Below are 17,761 nucleotides of genomic sequence, written 5' to 3'. Positions count from 1 at the left end.
AGGCAAAGGAGATGGCTTCTTCTGTCCCCTGAAGACAGCCATGGGAAGCAAAGAGCTCCATTTACAGGGACCCCTGTAGAGGGCTGCCTCCTCCTCCAACACATGGGGCAGAGGACAGTTTGAATGACAGAAGGCTACCACAAACGCTGCCATTACTCGGACTCTCCTACGCAGCTGCCTGCCAGAAAGAAGCCGAGACTAAGGGATCCCTTGCTGCTCACCACCCTACCTGCCCCATGACTCAGAACTGGCCATCCTCTTCTTTAGCTCAGCATGAAGGGGTCTCAGTTTCTCAGTGTCACTGAGGTCCTCGGTCAGCTGGCCCAGCCCCTCTCCAACCTCTCTGCCCTCCACGCACTTCCCACCCCCCAACCACCTCTGCCTGGGTCCCTTCCTACCTTCCCACCTGACACTCTCCTAGGCCTCTAGACCTATTCCAAGGGCCTCCTCCTTCCAGGGTTCAGGAACAAGCCACGACTTTGGTAGCCATGTGACTTGTGGTTAGAGCCACACATCTGCCATTTCTCACCCTCCAGCATATACGTTCCCTGAGGGTTACTGGTCCCTGCCCCACATCCTCACTCACACACAGAGCCTGTTGGAGGGCTCAGATTGAGGCCGGACAGCAGCCCCTCACGAGCTCACAAGGCTCTCCAAGAGTCTGCAGGGCAGGAGAAAAGACTGGGGCCCCTCACCAGACAGACTTTCCCAAGGCTGGCTTTCTGGTTTTCCTGTGTTCTGGGCCAGGCTTGGGAGCTGCTACTGCCAAACCCTCTCATGGGCCTTCTCTTGCCATGCCTATCTGCATCTTGTGAGGTGCTGTCCTTTCTCACACATGGGACAACAGAGGCTTTGAGAAACAGACTGCCCGCAACACACATCGAGGAGGAGGCAGAATCAGAAGGCAAGGGCCTGTCTGCGGCTCTCCTGAGCCCTGCTCTGGCCACAGTGCCATCTAGGCGGAGAGGCATGCGCGCAGCAGGCCCACTGTCCCACTCAGAATCAGCCAAGACTCTCTGGGCTCCCTTGGGAATGCTCACAGAAAAGAACCACAGCACCCCACAGACAGGGTGCTGTCCAGTGGGTCAGCAGATGCCCCCCCCAGCTGCACCGAGCCACACTGGGTCTCTGCATCCACGTGTGTGGCTGCCCCAGACACTTCGGAACAAGGCTGCACAACAGACACAGACAGACAGACAGACAGACACACACACACACACACACACACACACACACTTCCTAGTGATACTGTCCCAGACAAAAGGGTAGAACTAAGATTATATACTGCCTGATGCCTCAGGACAATCGTGCTCTGTTGCCAGGAGCCCAGCTGCATTGCTTTGGGCTCCAGAGTGGCTAGACGCTTCCGGAAGGCAGAGCTCAGGGCAGAGGCAGAGCCCCCTCTCTCCCTCCGAAGTCTAGCTTCCCAAGCAGGTCAGAGCTGCTCCCTTATCTAGATTCAGAACGGGCTCTATGCTGGTGGCCGAGAATTTTCAGGACAAAGGGTTCTGTCACTCTGGGGAGTGACACCATCATCACGTCTAAAGAGTTACCTCACAAAGCTAGAGGCATGAACTCGAGGCTGCTGCCCGGACCCGTTTGGGATGTGGTCTCTCTCTCTCTCTCTCTCTCTTTTTTTAATGCCTCCTATGGGGTTTTCTAACCTCAAAGCTGCTGAGATATCCTCCAGTGGAGGAGCCACTTGGAAAGGTAAACTGAGCCAACAGCCACCTCCAGTACTCCTTCTTTAGAAAACAAAGCCCTTGAGTGGCAGGTCTTGGCCTTCTGATGCAGAGAGGGAGACGGAGTTCCGGTTACATGGCGACCAAAGCCATGAAGCCACCCTTTCAACCCCTAAAGTACAGCCTGCCTCGATCAGGGCCAACAGGACAATTGTTGAAGTGAGAGTAAAGGCGTTCCTTCCATTCTCCTGCTGTCTGTTTTCCGTGACTAAGGACGCAGGTGGAGAACAGGGAGCCTAGCCTGGGCTCTGAGCAGAGAACAGTAACACAAGGCCCCAGGGGTGACGCCATGACCGACTAGGGACAGGACACCCTGATAGCATTGCCCCATGTCAGAGACTCCCACAGTCCCTGTGATCACCCCAGGCTCCCAGACCAAAAGCAGCAGGGAGGGCAAGCAGGGCAGGAAGCTGGCGGGTTCAGGAGGCCAAGGAGAGGCCAACCCTGGAGTCAGGCACTGAAGGGTGGCGGCCCACTAAAGAGCTGAGAAGCAGAGCTAGGAGGGAGAGGCACAGCCAGAGGACAGAGAACCAAGACCTCGGAGGGGATCAGCCACTGCTACCCTCGAGGCCCTGAACTGCCACGCTGGCCAGCAGGAGGACTACCTCCCTCCAAACACTGGACAAGATGGCAGCCTTCCTGAAAGGGCCACATGATGGCGTCTGAGAAGTTAAGGTCATAGAAGCACAAGCCATGGATGTCTGCGGCCTTCAGCCTCACCCAGCAGACACTTGAACAGCTCTCCTACCAGTTGTCCATACTTGTCAACAGTTGTCCACGAGACCAACGCTATATTCAACGCAAAGGTCTGGAGGCCGGGCCAGTCAAATGGCTCAGTGACGCTACAGTGGGCACAGCCCCTTGTCATCAAGCCTGATGCTTGAATCCCATCCTCAGGGCCCAGGTAGTAGAGGCAGAGAACTAACGCCGACAAGCTGTCATCTAATGGCACACACAGCTTCACACGCTGAATACATGGATGAGGTAAACCCACCCAGACCCTGGCCGAGGCCCAGGGCAGGGACCCAGGACCTAACAGCACCCACCTGGAACAAACTACACAGGACTGTTGGAATTTGGAAAGTTTTTGTTTTCTTTTTCCCACACATTTCCGGGTTCGGGGTGTTTTTTTCCAAGACTCAGACACATTTGTTAACAAAGAGAAAAAAAAACAAAACAAAACGAAACTGGGGGAGCGGGGGAGCCCATGGGCGGAAGAAGCAGCCCCAGCCATCGGCAGACACAGCCTCAGCCCCTCCATCCCCTGCACCTGCAGCTAGCTGGTGCCACCGACCGCAGCTCTGACGCCTCGATTATTTGTTTTTAATATATATCTGCATTTGCCTTTCCCCTCCCCCCACCCCCCACCCAGCTCCTCCAGCGGCTTCCCAGCAATGCACATTGCCCCGGCAGAGACACACACAACAGGCCTTGGCCAGGTCCAAGCCCAATCCCTGGGCAGCCCCCAGGCGGGAGTTTCTCCTCAGGAGGGGACTTGGGGCACTAGGGGGATGAAGCCCACTGCCCGGCCCAAGCCGCCCAAGCTGGGCCGCTGTGGGCCCACCCTCCCACCTCTGGAAACCCAAAAGGAGGGAAGCAGAGAGAAACAGAATTAAAAAAAAAAGAAAGAAGAAAGAAAAAAAAGAAAAGAAAAGAAAAGAAAAAAGAAGGGGGCAGTGTAGGAGGGTAGGGACAAGAGACAGAGCAAGCCTGGACCGGGACAAGAGGGCTTCTTCGAAAGAGAAGGAAGGCGGGAGGAACCGGGAGGAAGAAGAAAATCGGGGCCAATAAACGAACGGCGCAGTGGACACTTTACAAAACCCCAGTCTTCCTTCCCGCCCAGCCCCACCAAAATCAAACTACCCCCCTTAAAAAAATAAGTCAACCCAGGGCTGTGAGCACGTGCCCTGCCTGACAGGCGCAGGGCGGAGGACAGCCAGCCCAGAGCTGACAGTGCGGCGCCGAGGGCAGCGGGAGGGAAGGGGATGAGCACGTAGATTCCTTTTCTTTTTTCTCTTTTTTTCTTTTTTTTTTTCTTTTTTTGCGTTTCCTCTTCGTGGGAGAAGCCTGAGGCAGCCGGGGGGAGGGTCCCCAGGTCCCCCTGCAGGGAGAGGGGCCGCACCCTCCTCCCGGGCCCTCCCGAGAGGAGCAGCTGGCAGTGGGGCGCGGTGCCTGGACTGGGCGCTCTCAGACGTAATACTCCTTGTCTTTGTTCTTCTTGGCTTTGCTGGGCGTCTTGGGGGCAGCGGGGGCCTTCTCCTTCACCACCGCCCCGTTGCTCTGGGCCGAGTTACTGATGTAATTCCGGCTCTGGTCCACCTGGTAGGAGCCCTCGTCGCGGTTGCGGTACTTGTACATGGCGTAGAGGAGGATGAGGATGCAGAGCGCCGCCGCCGCCACGATGCCCACCACCATGCCCGTGGTGCTGCTGGACTCGCGGATCACCTCCACCGCGCCCGGCGGGCCGCGCTCCCCCGGCCCCGTGGGGTTGGCTGTGGGCAGACGGGGGAAACCGGGGGCTGAGGTCACGCCGGGGCGCAGGGGAGGCGGCCGCCGCGGCTCGAAGGCCGTGGGGACCCCGGGCCCCAGGGGCGGGTTCTCCAGCAGCGGCTGCAGCGGGTCTCGGTGGTTCATTTTGCCCGCGGGCAGGTTGGGGGCTGGGGCGGAGGGCGCGAGGAGCACCCCGGGGGCGCCCGTGGCCCCATCTGTCCTGAGGTTGGGTCGGGGTGCGGGCTTGCGGGGCGACAGGAGGGTGGTGCGGTCCGTGACCAGGGGGAAGGTGGTGTAAAAGTCCTCGTCGTCCGTGGGGGGGAGGCTGGAGTCAAAGACCTCCCCGGAGGCGAAGCCCGAGGCCTCCACGGGCTCCTCGCAGTCGCTGTCGTCCCGCTCGGCCTGGCACGGGCCCCCCGAGGGCGGGCGGCGCGCGGCGGGCGGGGGCAGGGTGTCTTGGGTGGCACCCACGCCCGTGAGAAAGGGGTAGAAGGTGGGGGGCGGGGGCACGAAGGGGGACCGGGTGGCCACGGGAGGGGGGTCTAAGGAGTCCTCCGTGATAATGGGCAATATTAACTCTCCTCCTAGAAGAAGAAAGAGAAGAAAGAAGAGAGGGCGTCAGCGGGGGCCGGGGCGCGGGCGGCCGGCACAGAGAGAGAAACAACAGCCTCACACCCAAATCGGTTCAATCGGCTTTGGCGGAGACTAGCGCGGGCCGGGCCCGCCCGCCAGCCGGCCGGCGCCTGCGCTTTAAGCGGGCTGCGGCTCGGATGCCCTGGGCACCCCACGCGCGGGCTCTGCGACTCTGGGTTTTGGTCTTTTTGTTTCGTCTTAAGAAACCAAACGGAACAGAAAGGAAAGGAAATTGAAAAGAAACGGAATTTTTTTTCTACTGGTTTAAAACTTTAAAAACATACAACAGCAGCATTTAAACAAACCTAACGACAATATCTTTTAGGGTTTTTTTATATATATAGTTCTTTTTGCTTTTTTTTTTTTTTTGCTTTGTTTTTAAAAAAGAAGATAGCATACCACGGAATTCAGGCAACTTACATCAACAAATAGGCCGTGTGATTTTAGCATGAAGAAAAAAATTACAAACAGAGCTGTGTAAGCGGGTTCTCCCGAAAAAAAATAAGAAAAAACAACTTTTCCGTACAACGTTTTCTGTCTATCTGTTTGGTATCTCCCTCCCTGATTTACTCCCTGGACAGCCTGCCTCCTCCAGAACGCTCACTCTCCTCCCTCTCTTGAGCCCTCTTCCCCCTCACTGAACACGAGGCTGACGTTTGCACAGTGCAAGCTGGGGCTGGGGAATGGCACCACTCATTGCCATCGCAGGAACAGGGTCAGTGGAGAGTCCACAGAAAGGAGGGATGGTGGCAGGCCTATGTGGTGTGAGTTCTTGGGGAGGGAGAGGGCCATGGGCACAGGGACCTGGGGGCTAAAATCGGTGGATCATGCAAAAGGAGACTTTGAATGGGGAATGCACCCGTGAAACGTTGGGCAGGGAGATAAGGCACAATGGAGTTGGGCCCTGCCCCATAGGATTCTGGGAGGTGGTGAGATGCTCAGAAGATGCATGGAGGTGGGGAGGATTGGGAATGGGTGGGGGAGGGCTAAGAGTGAGTGGGGGCATAGGTCACGTGATTCCTGAGCTAAACCTAACTCTCCACTTTCTTCACCCTCCACCTCTGACCCCCACTGACTTCCCCCCACCCCCTCCCCAGAACCCCCATGGACCGCCAGAACCTGGCCAGGTTGTGACTGCCTCTGGCCCTCTTATTATTGTTAAAACAATAATAAAACAACGGAAAGAAGGAAAAAGCAAAAAAAAAGAAAAGAAAATACATACACAGCCATCTGGGAGGGACACGCTAGCTAAAATAGGGCCCAGGATAACTAATCGGGAAGGCCTTGTGGTAGGGAGTGGGTAATTCTTCCCTTTTTAGCACCCTAGGCAGAAACTGCAATTCCCATCAGCTCCCGCTGGGCGGTAACTATAGCTCCCATTAGCCCCTTCAGGGGGCATGAACTACACTTCCCATCAGTCTCTGGGTCATCAACTACAACTCCCGTCAGTCCCCTGGGCCTCTTCACTAACCAAAGAGCAGAAAGCCTCTGACCTCTGGCAGATTTAAGCTGAGTAAGCTCTAGGCTGGAAGGAGGGCTCAGACTCTTGCTTTGGAGGTTGCCTCTAGTCCTTTCGCTAGTAAAGTTGAAGATTTCCTCTCCGGCTCTACCTCCACCTCAGCCTGCGCCCCATCCCTACCTGAGCGCTTGTTTCACTCCGTGCCTGCACCCACAGCCCTCCACCCTTGTATGGTAATCATCCCAGGGCTTCCACTAGCAGATCCCCCAGCCAGGCCTCACAACCAGAGCCTTCTCTGCTCTGCCTACCCCAGCCTTCTGGCTGCCTTCGCTTCTCATACCCCTCTGCCGACCCTTCCAACCAGCAGCTCCATCAGTCTCTCCCTTGCCGCTGAGGGAGAGACCTTACCAAGAACTCAAGCTGCACATCCCATCAGGCCCCCTTACACCGCAAAGTTTAAAGAGTTCCTAGCCCTCTGCTGGCTTGGCCATACTGAAATGAACCAAGAACACAGAATGTTTTGTGCAGTCAGCACCGCCCAATTCCGCTGATGCCAGGCAAGGCACTCTGCTCTACCACTAAGTTACATCCCAACCTTCAACCCCCAGTGGCCAGTGGATGAGGACATGGAGGCCTGGAGAGGGCAGAACTTCCAGGTTAGGTGAATGAACAAATTGGCCAGTCTCTTCTGTGACACCTCCCCACCCCCCCACCCCCCCAGGCCAAGAAAGGAGCTAGGAAAGCCTGGACCACCATCCCCAGGAGACCGACAAGGCTGCTCACCTGAGAATACAGCCTGGAGGCTACATGTGTGTCACCTGAATTCCTGCGTGATTACAGACAAGTCCCGCCCCCACTGGGCCCCGGGCCTCATCCAGAAAACTCGAATATTGTCATGCATGCTGGCACATGCTGGTGATTCCAGCACTAGGCAGGAAGATCAGTTCAAGGTCATCTTCAGCTACAGACCAAGTTCTAGCTGGCCTAGGGTATGTGACCAACATAAATGAAATGAGGGTGGTGAGCCCAGTTAAGCCTGGCAGCGCTTCTTTCCCGTCCACTGGCCCGGCCTTGCTGCTACCCTGTCCCAGCTCTACCTTCCACCTTTCCCATCTTAGACTGAGCCACTAGTGGGAACTCCAGGGTCAAAAATTACTCTAACCTGGCTTATGGTCCTCAACCAGCTAACCATCACTGGAGACCCAAGGAAGTGTCAGCACGGTACTAGGGACATGCCCTTTTCTAGAGTGCTGATCCTCGGACTCACTAAAGCCTGGCCTGAGGGGCTCTCCAGTCTATATGGAAACATGGTGCATCCCCCTCCCCCACCCTACTCCCATGTTCCTCCCACTCCCGGCATCCCCAAGCTGCTGGCAGGAAAGCTCACGGCCCTTCAAGCAGCAGCAGCATGGGCCTAATCATAGCAGAGTCTCCCTGCGTGAGTCCTGAGCTCATCTAGGTCCTCTTTGCTCACCCTCACTACCTGCTGCCTCCTGACCTTTGCCTTCTCTTCAGAACAGACTCCCTACGGATAGCTCACACATGCTTAGAATCCAGCCAATGCCTCATTTTCCAGGTTGCCTCCAGAAGATACGGCTTTGCTCCTGGTGCCTCTGACACTTTCTCCCTACTCCCTCTTACAGGCTCAGGTTTGACTCACTGCCAGGATAGGCCCAAAGGCCCGAGTCCCATATGTCCATCTTGCTAGCAGCCAGCAGCAGGCCTGGCACGGAGCTGAGGTCCTTCTGCTCCTCGAGGGGAAGTGAATGGCAAATCCCCTGGCATTCCCTCCGAGATGGGCCGGGTGCATGGGGAAGCACGGAGCACCTACGGGCTGAATTTTACACAGCCTCCTGCTCCACCATCTTGGGTAACAGGCACTGCTAAGGGCTACACCTGGCAATGCCTCCTCCCTGACCTCAGGCCTGCCTTCCAGCCTCTACCAGCCCTGCCTTTTACCGTTTCCATCGGAAACTGAGTCACCAGTGTCCTCAGGAGCTCCAGGGTCAAGGCTCTCCCTAACCTGGCTTTCGCTCCTCAAGCCGCTGGCCATCACTGGGGACATGGTGAGGTCTTGTTACTCTTCCCTAGAGTACAGCTCATCAGAATGACCAGGACACAGATCTTGGCTCTTTACCAACCTGTTGCCTCCAGCTGGGTGAGGGCAGATGGTGGGTTCAGGCCTGGACCACACATATCCTTCCCAGCCTGTGCAGCTCACATAACCATTTGCTCCAACTCACTAGTCTTCAGGGCACACAGGTTTCCTAGATCTCTCTCCTCCAGGCCCCATCTCCTTCCCTGGCTCCTTTTCCAGATCTCAGCCTTATCCCTACAGTCCCCATTCCCTTGGGGCTCTCCCAACTTTTCTCGCCCCCATGGTTTGTGGCCATTATTTCCCATGATTCCACCAATGCTCTCTTTGCATAGCAGCATCTTTCTCTGATGCTACTTCCTTTGTGTGCCTGATACTCCCCACACAAACCTCCTCCAAAGTGAAGGGCACGAAGAACCTCTCATATGGCTTTCCGGCGCTACCCTGGCCTAGAATACGGGGCGTATCAATGTATAGGCCTCCCTGGGGCACTGGCCCAGGAAGGATCTAGAGAACCCATAATGGGGAAGAGTCAGCAGGGCGTGAGCAAGGGAAGATGCCTCAAAGGCTTCTCACAGGGATAGGGCCCACTGCCGGCCCTCCCACAGGACTTTTGAGTAGGGGGACACTCAGGGTGACTCGTGATGTTGAAGGTCCTGTGTTCGGCTCTGCAGCCCAGGGAGACGAAGGGGAGACTGTGGCCCCTAAAGCCATAAGACTCCAACAAGGATCCCTAACAGCCCCTAGTCCCTCCCTTGCTTCTGGCGCTGCAGCAGTTGCAAAATACATGTGTGTGCTTATCAGAGAGGCAGCCTACTCCTCCTCTGCCCCTTTTAGCCTAAGAAAGTAGAATTCCAATGCAGGCTGGGCCCGCCTGCTGGAGAACTCCATTCATTCCCTCCATCTCAACCCTCCCCTCTCTGGGGCGCTCACAGAGTACCCTGGGCCCTTTCCACCATCAAGGCACAGAAGCCTTGATTAGAAATCTACCCATGAAGCTCTGCGTAGTGACTCATACCTGTTAATTCCATTACTCAGGAGGCGGAGGCAGGAGGATCACCATGAGTCCATGAGTTTGAGGCCAGCTTGGGCTACAGTGTGCAACCCTGTCTTTAAAAACAAAACAAAACAAAACAAACAACAACAACAACAAAAACCCCTCTACCTATAAATCCCAATTTCTACCCAGTCAGGACATGTCTATCCCTCCGAAGAGCCTGAAACTGAGCTTCAGAGAGTCCCGGGCTAAGCCGTCTGCTGGCGGGCAGCCCATCCACCAGCCTGGGAGGGGCAAGAAGGCCAGCATTTCAGTGGGTTGGGGGAAAAGGCAGCCCCTATACCAGAATACGGTCCTTCCATGACTCGGCAAGCCACATGCCCACAACAGTGATAAAGGCCACTCTCCTCTGGGCGGACACAGCCCGCCTCAGGGCCCAGGATGCACTGCCGAGCAAACAGAACACTGGCTAGATTTCATCCCCACTCACCTGTCGGAGCAGAGAAGTATGCCACTGTGGGCTGTAGCCTGAAGGGTGGTATCCCTCCGTACCTGTGACACCAGCATGGCAAGCACGGAGGCCAGAACGGCTTCAGGGTCAGAGACAGTGCGCTACTTAATAGGAGGATGTGTGCACGCGTGTGTGAGCACACACCCAGATGCAAACCCCCCATAAAGGTTCATGTTTCTACACCCGTGAGCATAAATTCCTAACTACATCAACCTTAATGGAGCTGAAATATCTGTGCATATGTCAGTGAGTGTGTACAGATGTGGACGTGTGAATGGACCTCTCGTGTCTGCTGCCTCTTAGCCTGAGGCTCTGTGTACAATGCTGTGTGCATTTGTCCCTCAGAATATGCAAGCGAAGCACCACAGCTCTCAGCACCAGCCGAATACTACCCCATAAAATATGTTCCTTCTGAACCTTGACATCCAGACTACATTTCCCAGCATCCCTAGCAATTGAGTCTGGCTCAATTGCTTAGTGTTAGACCCTGTCCAGTTCTCTGTCCCCAGCAGCCTCCCGTGTTCCACCCTCCACAGTCTTTTCCAACAGTGGCCTTAGACATGCTGTGTTGAAAATGGAGGTGCCACAGATGGTGGGAGGGTGGATTCCTGGTGTGCCCTCTGGGCAGAGCCCAGGGAGGGTACACCTTAGTGAGAAAGTTCTCTTGCATTAACCACTAAGATTCAGGGCTTATCTGTTACAGAAACGTTATCTCATACAGACTTTGGCCCCTGAAATGGATGCCATAATAACGAAATGCCATGGCGTTCAAGAGACAGTTCAAGAAAAGGCTAGGAGGTAGGAAAGATGAAGACCCACACGCCACTGTGGAAAAGCATTTGGTACAAACACTGCTTGTGCCAACCTCCCGAGCCTGAGGTGCTGAGTGGGGACAGGGCCCAAGATTGCCAGCTCTTACTTTCTGCTTTTAGCAATGCGTTACAACAGAAACTTAAACAAGAATTGGCTGTCTTGCAGGCAGGCAGGAAGGGAGAAAAGGTGACAACCCAGACACGTGATTCCTGCAGGGGTCAGAAGAGCCACTGTCCCCCAGTCCCCACACAGGAGTAAAAGCTGAAAGTTGCTCAAGGGTCAATGAGAGAGGCCTTCTCAACTGAGTGAGGGTCTTTTTCTGCCCCAGGGTCAGATTTAGAAGTGGTCTCCCCACCTACCATTTAAAAGGTCCTCAAGGGGGCTGGAGAGATGGCTCAGCTGTTAAGGGTACTGACTGCTCTTCCAGAGGGCCCAGATTCAAATCCCAGCACCCACATGGCAGCTCACAACTGTCTGTAACTCCAAGATCTGACACCCTCACACAGACACACATGCAGGCAAAACACCAACGCACATAAAATAAAGGCAAATAAATTTTTTTTAAAAAAAGAAAAAATATGGCATTTACAAATAAATAAATAAATGGTCCTTGAAACAGTCATGGCTCTATGGAGAGGGCAAGGCAGAGAAATAAGAGAAGTTACGCGGGTGGAGACGGGGGCTCAGGAGAGGGCTGTGATATGGCTGCTGTGACTAAGCCTTGAAACCACAGAGATGTGCAAGCCAATGTGGGATGTCTGCGCTTACACACACCCAAAGAGAACGTTTCTCCCAAAACCCACTGCTGAAAGGGCCACGGAGGATAAGGATGGGGGCATCCTGCTCCAGAAAGCAGCAGCCTGAAGTCTTCCCACAGGCAGACGAAGCATTTATTGGAGACTCTGTGCTTATCTCTGATTCCCTCCTCCACGCTCAGGCATGTGTGCAGTGCTGCTCAAGCTGAGCTTTTCTACCCTTGCCTCTTTCCTGGGGGTTGGGCGTAGGGAGGTGGGTCTTGCTATCTACTCCAGGTTGGCCTCGAACTTGCAACCCTGTTGCCTCCACTCCCCAAGTGCTAGCGTTATAGGTGTTCATCACTAAACCCAACCTCTTTCCTTGTGCGCATGAGCTTCTGTCTGTTGCAGGAACTACCTCTGCAGAGCCACTCAACTCTAGGGTGTGCTAGAGGCAGTGAGATCAACTGTCTTCTCAGCTCACAGTCCGCAGACCCGAGAAGGCAAGTCTGCACGGGCCAGAGTGAGCCGCCATCTACTGCTCTGAAATGAACATCCTCCTGGGATGAGATGTTCGTCATCCTTGGAGTGGCCGCAGGGGACCTTCTGGGACAAGGTAAAATGAAATAGATCTTTGGAGACTAGACAGGCCAGACCCAGGCAAGGCATTCTCCGGCTGGCCCCCAAATCTGCCCGCGCTTCTGCCTAGGAGCATGGTAAGATGGTGGCCCGTGAGCATCTCTGTGGTCCCACGACTGAGCTCCGGGTTTGGAATGCAACGTGGACCCAGCCCATGGAAAGTTCCTGCTCCTGGCCCCCTGCTCATTCTTGCACCTTGAGAAGCCATGAGTTGAAGACGACACAGCCACAGACAGAAGGAGACCCCACCCTGAGTCATAGGAGAGAGGCTACAGGTGGTTTGAGTGACCACAGTGGTTGTGGAGTGAATCCGAACACATGCTTCTGTGCATCTGAGCAAATGCGTGTGCCGGTGGAATGAGGCCTGCGTACGTCTTTGAGGGTCTCATGTGTGGGTGGGTGACACTGAGGAGGAGTAAATGGCGCTATTGTTCATCTGGTCACACATGAACCATTGTGGAAGGCTCGTGTTTCCTTGCTCTAGGGCAGACACACCTAAGCACGTGTGTGTGTCTCTACAAAACTGGGGGACCATGAGCATGTAGGTGTGCCCTTGTGGGTCTAAATTAACGATGTACACATCCCTGAAAGAGTAAACATAGCAGATGCTATCGTGAGCTGGGCCTGAGTGCACGTGACCCACAGGTCTGCAGATAATGTGTGCCTTCTGTGTGCCACTGCAACACATGGATACATGTGTGTCTGTGAACATTTGTGTAGGCCATTTTAGGCCTGGTGTGTGTGTATGTGTGTGCATATGCTCCACAGGGTCTGAGTATAAATGTGTTTAAGTGTGAATGCGCATGTATGGGTGTGCCCCCCAGGCTCCTTGCTCCTGAGGACAGTGTGGAAGGGGTGCAGGCCCACGAGGCTGAACACATGTACATATGCAGACCTCCAGGATCTGAGCACCTTCACCCCCTCCGACAACATGGGCCCGTGACCCTGCATAATACATACTCACACCTCAGTGTGTAGAGGCCTCTCCTGAGGGGACAAGCACGTGGGTCCATGTGTATACCCCTCCACAAATAGACTCATGCATCTTGGTGAGTACACGTGACAGGAATAGTAAGCCCTGTGCACACGGACATGAGGAGCGCCTCTTGACTGTGTACGTGTGCATGCTTCCATGAGCGTGAGCGAACTGTGGACGTGCCTGAACACAAGTGCTGTGCTGGTGGTCAGGAAACAGGTGGACATCTGGAAATCTGAACGTGTTTGTGGGACTGTGGTCTGCACGCCTGTGTGAGCAAGCGTCACACAGGTGGCGCATTCCACAGCCGTGTGCCTTTGTGAACTGAGCGAGGATGTGTGACCCCGAATCTAAGGACATATCACAAGGCATGGGTCTTGAGCACAGATGAGCACACACACACACACACACACACACACACACACACACACGAAGATCTGAATGCATAGTGCACGCCCGGTGTGCGAGACGCATGAGGAGGCTCCACACGTCTGTGTGCATCAACAGCTTCGAGCACGCCGGAGCTGCCTCCGTGGGTTTGGGCATGCTTCCACACAGCCCTGGGCGTATGCAGGGCCCGGGCGGGCTTAAGTGCTGAGTGGGGGAGCCTTTGTGCAGCTGGGCATGATGGGCACAGGTGTGGCTCTCTGGGGGCCGAGCAGGCGAGCGGCTGGGAGTCTAGGCGTGTCTAGGTGTTCCGGCAGCGATGAGCAGCCACATGAGACGCTCGGCAGCTCTGGTACGCAGCATGCCTCACGGGAGAGTATACACCGCGCGCCCCTCTGTGTTTCTCTGGATTTCCCAGGAGTGTGCACAGGCTTCCGGGCATTGAGCACACATGCAACTTTTGGGTCTGAGCATCTGTGTGCCCCTGTGGATCTGAGTGTAAATGGCCATACATGTGTGTATATGGACGTGTGCTTCTGCGGACAGAAGTCTTTGGGTCCTTCCTATGTGTCTCAGAGGTGCAAAGTCCACAGTCCTTTAGGGGCCAGGCTGGAAATACAACGCGTGGGTCGGGCCAGCTGGGCCAGCAAGGGTGGCGTGTCACATCACCAGCTGTAGGTGTTTGTCTCTTAAAGGCGCTCCCACTAGAGAGACTTCTAACAATACCCCGTGTGACTGGACCGCCAGCCTCCAGTAAAGTGTGCTGGATGACAAGCTCCCTAAACAGGGAGGGGGACAGGGCCTGTGTCTGTGGCGGGGCTGGAGGGAAGGGAGAGGATGGGGAGGTGGATGAGCCCCCCCCCACATACATACACACACACACACACACACACACACACACTGTGAAGAAGATCTGGAAGTGCAGAGGGTAGATGCCCTAGGGTCAGGCTCTGAGCAGCCTGCCACTAGCCAGACTGCCTCCTCCTTTGCCAGGAGCCTGTTACTCTGCTAGAAGAAAGTTTCCTTATCCTAGGGCCTCAAAGTGGACTCTAGCCAGAGGCCAGGATGAGAAGGGAACACAGCCCAGGCCAGCCTGGACTCCCAGAAGTCATCCTGATCCCTGACTCCAGAAGTCATCCCGCGAGGAGATGGGGACAGTGGGCATTTCAGAGCTATGGGCTGTAGTGAACACTGGGTATTCCAAGGTCCGCTCCACCTTGCCTCCAGCGCTTATTTTCAAAACTGAGCCAGACACCAGGCCTCCCTACCCCCAACCCCCAGTCTCCCTCCATCTCCGTTATCTTCCCTTCACATGGTGGCTCTCTTTTACAGAAGGATGGCACAATGGTCAGTGATCTCTGTGAGCCCTGACTTGCAGGCAGCTGTCTCGTCTACCTTATTTCTCTTATTCTAAGAAAGCCTGGATGGCTCAGCATACCAAGAGAGCAAACTGAAGGCCACGCCCAGGCTTCTAGATGGACTCTTAGCTGGGACATGCGACCCTCCCAGTGTGCTGCTAGGAGGGCCTGGCGTGTGTGGCACACCTCTGTGTTGCGTGCTCTGGTTCTTCAGAGTTGAGGGCAAACAGTAATCTATCCTCACGTGTCTGTGTCCCAGAAGGAGAGTGAGGCCACACCCTTTCCCCATAGCATAGTCCCGTCCCAGAGTTCCCACAGGTCATTCCCAGCAGCCCCTTCCAGGTAAACCTGGCGGAGACTGTGTCAGCCTGTGGGGACCCCCAGCCACTGCCTATCGCCTTGATGAACTAGGCAGGACTGAGCGGTGCTGTGGGCAGACTCTGCCACACCCCCAAAGCCTCCCAAAGCAACAGCGGGGCTGAGGGTACAGAGGTGGAGGTGCAGCTCCCAGCAGAGGGGCCTCCCGCAGACGCCAGCATCTGCTCCCAGAAGCACAGGCTCTGAGCTGTGCACAGAGAAGTCTTCCCTGCCCAGCAGCTGGCACCTCCCAGGGATGCCGCTAGGCTCAGGACCACAGAACAATCCCAAACGGTTAGGCAAGGGGCATCAACCTCTGGGCACAGGGGCTTCCTCGCCTGGTCTGTGACGCCACTCTCCGTGATTCTACCCCATCTACTCACACGCTATCTGGGGCGGCGGCAGCCCCAATGTCCCCTCTGGACCCCTGACCTCAGGTCAGATTCACAGCCCTTCTCCATCCCTGCATGCACTCGCGCCAGCCTTGTTGAAACCCACAGCTCAGGTGCCACCTGAGAATGGAGAGAAGCCTCTGGGAAGCCAAGCAAGAGATGTGGGCGGCCCCTCTGCTCCTATGGGTGCAGCCAAGGCCTATGTCCCCCTACTGGGAGCTCCCAGCAGACACATCCAGTCCTTTTTCCAGTGCTGCTGTCAGCCCCCCACCCCGCCCCCCGTGACCACCTCCCATTGATTCTGTCAACCACTGCCAACCTGCTCAGAGGAGCAACCCAGCAACCACTGAGCCACCCCACCTTCATGCTCTCAGCCACCATGCAAAGCTCCCCCCCCCCCGACTTGCCCAGCTGCTCCCTGTGGCTCTTGCCTTGGCTCCAGCCGGCAACATTAAGCAGAGTCTGTGTCACCACCACTCAGGAAGCCCTTCCCCACGGCTTTTTCTACAGCTCTTCCCAAGCTAGGATCGCCCCTAGAGGACTGCACGTCTGGCCTAAGGGGCGCCTTCACCTAGTGCACTGCCAGATACAGAGGTTCCATGTACCAACTGCCCTCCTTGGCCTGGCATACTGGGGACCCTTTCAAGAATACCAGGTAAGTCCCTGAGGCTGAGGGAGCACCAACAGAGACCTCTGTGAATGGCTAAGAGAGCGCCAGGCTTCAGGGCTGATGGAAATTGTAGTTCAAGACCTGAGGGCTGATGGGAATTGTAGTCCCCCACCTCCCATGCCAGGACTCCTGGGAGCTGCAGTTCCTCATGTCTCTACAGCCACGGCTCCCTCTTCTTCTCCCAGTTCCTCTTAGTTCTCCTCCCCTAGGAGCCCAGGCTAAAGACTTCACTATCTCCAAGGATGGGACACCAAAAGGCACCTTGTCAGAGGGCATGTGAGGGACCTGGGGTCTTCTAAGTTACAAACGGACTGCAGGAGAGAGAGAGTATAAAACCTGCAGCACACCCTGGGCTGGGGCCAGGTGGCAGAGTCGCCCCCCTCCCCAGCAGCGTCGTGGGGGCCCGGGGCGGGGGAGGGGGGAAAGGCACTCACCAGTACTAGGCTCACACTCCTCCAGGTCCTCATCATCGCTTGGACACTCAGCCGAGGCCACCAGGAGGTCATCTGTGTTCTGGGGAGGTAAGAGGAGGAGTAGGGAGAAGAGGTTTCCAGGAGGTGCATAGATCCCAAGCTATGGGACAGCACAGAAGACAGGCCCAAGCCTGTGTGACTTGGCTTCTCAATTTCCCAGGATACTAAAGGATACTAGACAGAGCCAGCCCTTTGGTTCCCATGGTTCCCAAAGATCACACAACATGTGTAGAGCCCTTTACACTGGGGAGCCAGGGGATGAGATGCCAACCCCGGCTGCGAGGTGTGTGTACCAGGGGTATAGAGGAGGCCCAGACACAGAGAGAGGGACAAGGTCCAGAGTGTCTCTTATCTCCAGCTCCCCCACCCCATCACCTCTCATCTTTCCCAACCCCCTTCCACAGAGAGAACCAGGCTCCGCACAATAATTAGGGCTACGGTTGCCATGACAACAAGAGTCGACTTTGTCAGCATTTTCTCTCCTCCTGATTGCAAAGAAAGAGGATCCCTGGGATGAGTGAGCCTGGGATGGCGGGGAAGTGGGGGGGGGAGAGCAGTTCAGTGGGGTTAGGAAAGACAGTCAAGGCTCAACACCCAAGGTAGTGACACGGGGGGGGGGGGGGGGGGGGAAAGGGGACAGAAGCGCTGTGGGGCTAAGGAGGCCTGGCTAGGTCACTGCAGCAGTTATGAGCAGTACTCAACACCAGCACTGCTGACAACTAGGGAGCCTAGGTGCTGGGCAGTCCCATACTCAGTCCTCAGAGCTCTGTTTCTCAGCTATGGCCCCTACTGGACTCTCACCAGATCCAGGGAGTTCCTGAGCTGGCAGGTTGTGTGTGTGTGTGTGTGTGTGTGTGTGTGTGTGTGTGTGTGTGTGTGTTTGGGGGCGGGGGTGATACACAGGGAACTCTGCTCTGGCACTCAGAACGCATGCTCACGGGACAAGGCTGTGGCCCACCAAGCCATGGCGCTGAGCGCTCACTCGGAGTCACACACAGAAGCTCTGTGAAGGCGAAGGACATGCAGGCCTGACCT

The 17,761-nt window shown here is 55.8% G+C and overlaps 1 protein-coding gene across 33 annotated transcripts in view; it reads right to left on the bottom strand.

Annotated features, from left to right (window-relative positions):
• Positions 1-2,811: 2,811 nt before the first annotated feature.
• Positions 2,812-17,761, bottom strand: part of Nrxn2 (neurexin 2) — a 110,611-nt gene continuing 95,661 nt past the window's right edge. For 19 of the 33 annotated variants that reach the window (XM_021638458.2, XM_060385342.1, XM_021638459.2 and 16 more), the window contains 2 exons: positions 16,688-16,766; positions 2,812-4,816 (listed from right to left, as the gene is read on the bottom strand). In XM_021638458.2, the coding sequence (XP_021494133.1) occupies positions 3,930-4,816; positions 16,688-16,766 (966 nt within the window). In that variant the 3' untranslated portion in view covers positions 2,812-3,929. The remainder of the gene's footprint in view (positions 4,817-16,687; positions 16,767-17,761) is intronic. The other 14 variants (XM_060385369.1, XM_060385388.1, XM_060385372.1 and 11 more) reach the window with 1 other exon arrangement.

The sequence above is a fragment of the Meriones unguiculatus genome, chromosome 1 (genome assembly GCF_030254825.1).
Source record: "Meriones unguiculatus strain TT.TT164.6M chromosome 1, Bangor_MerUng_6.1, whole genome shotgun sequence".
Classification (NCBI taxonomy): domain Eukaryota; kingdom Metazoa; phylum Chordata; class Mammalia; order Rodentia; family Muridae; genus Meriones; species Meriones unguiculatus.
This window is presented reverse-complemented; position numbering and strand designations above follow the sequence as displayed.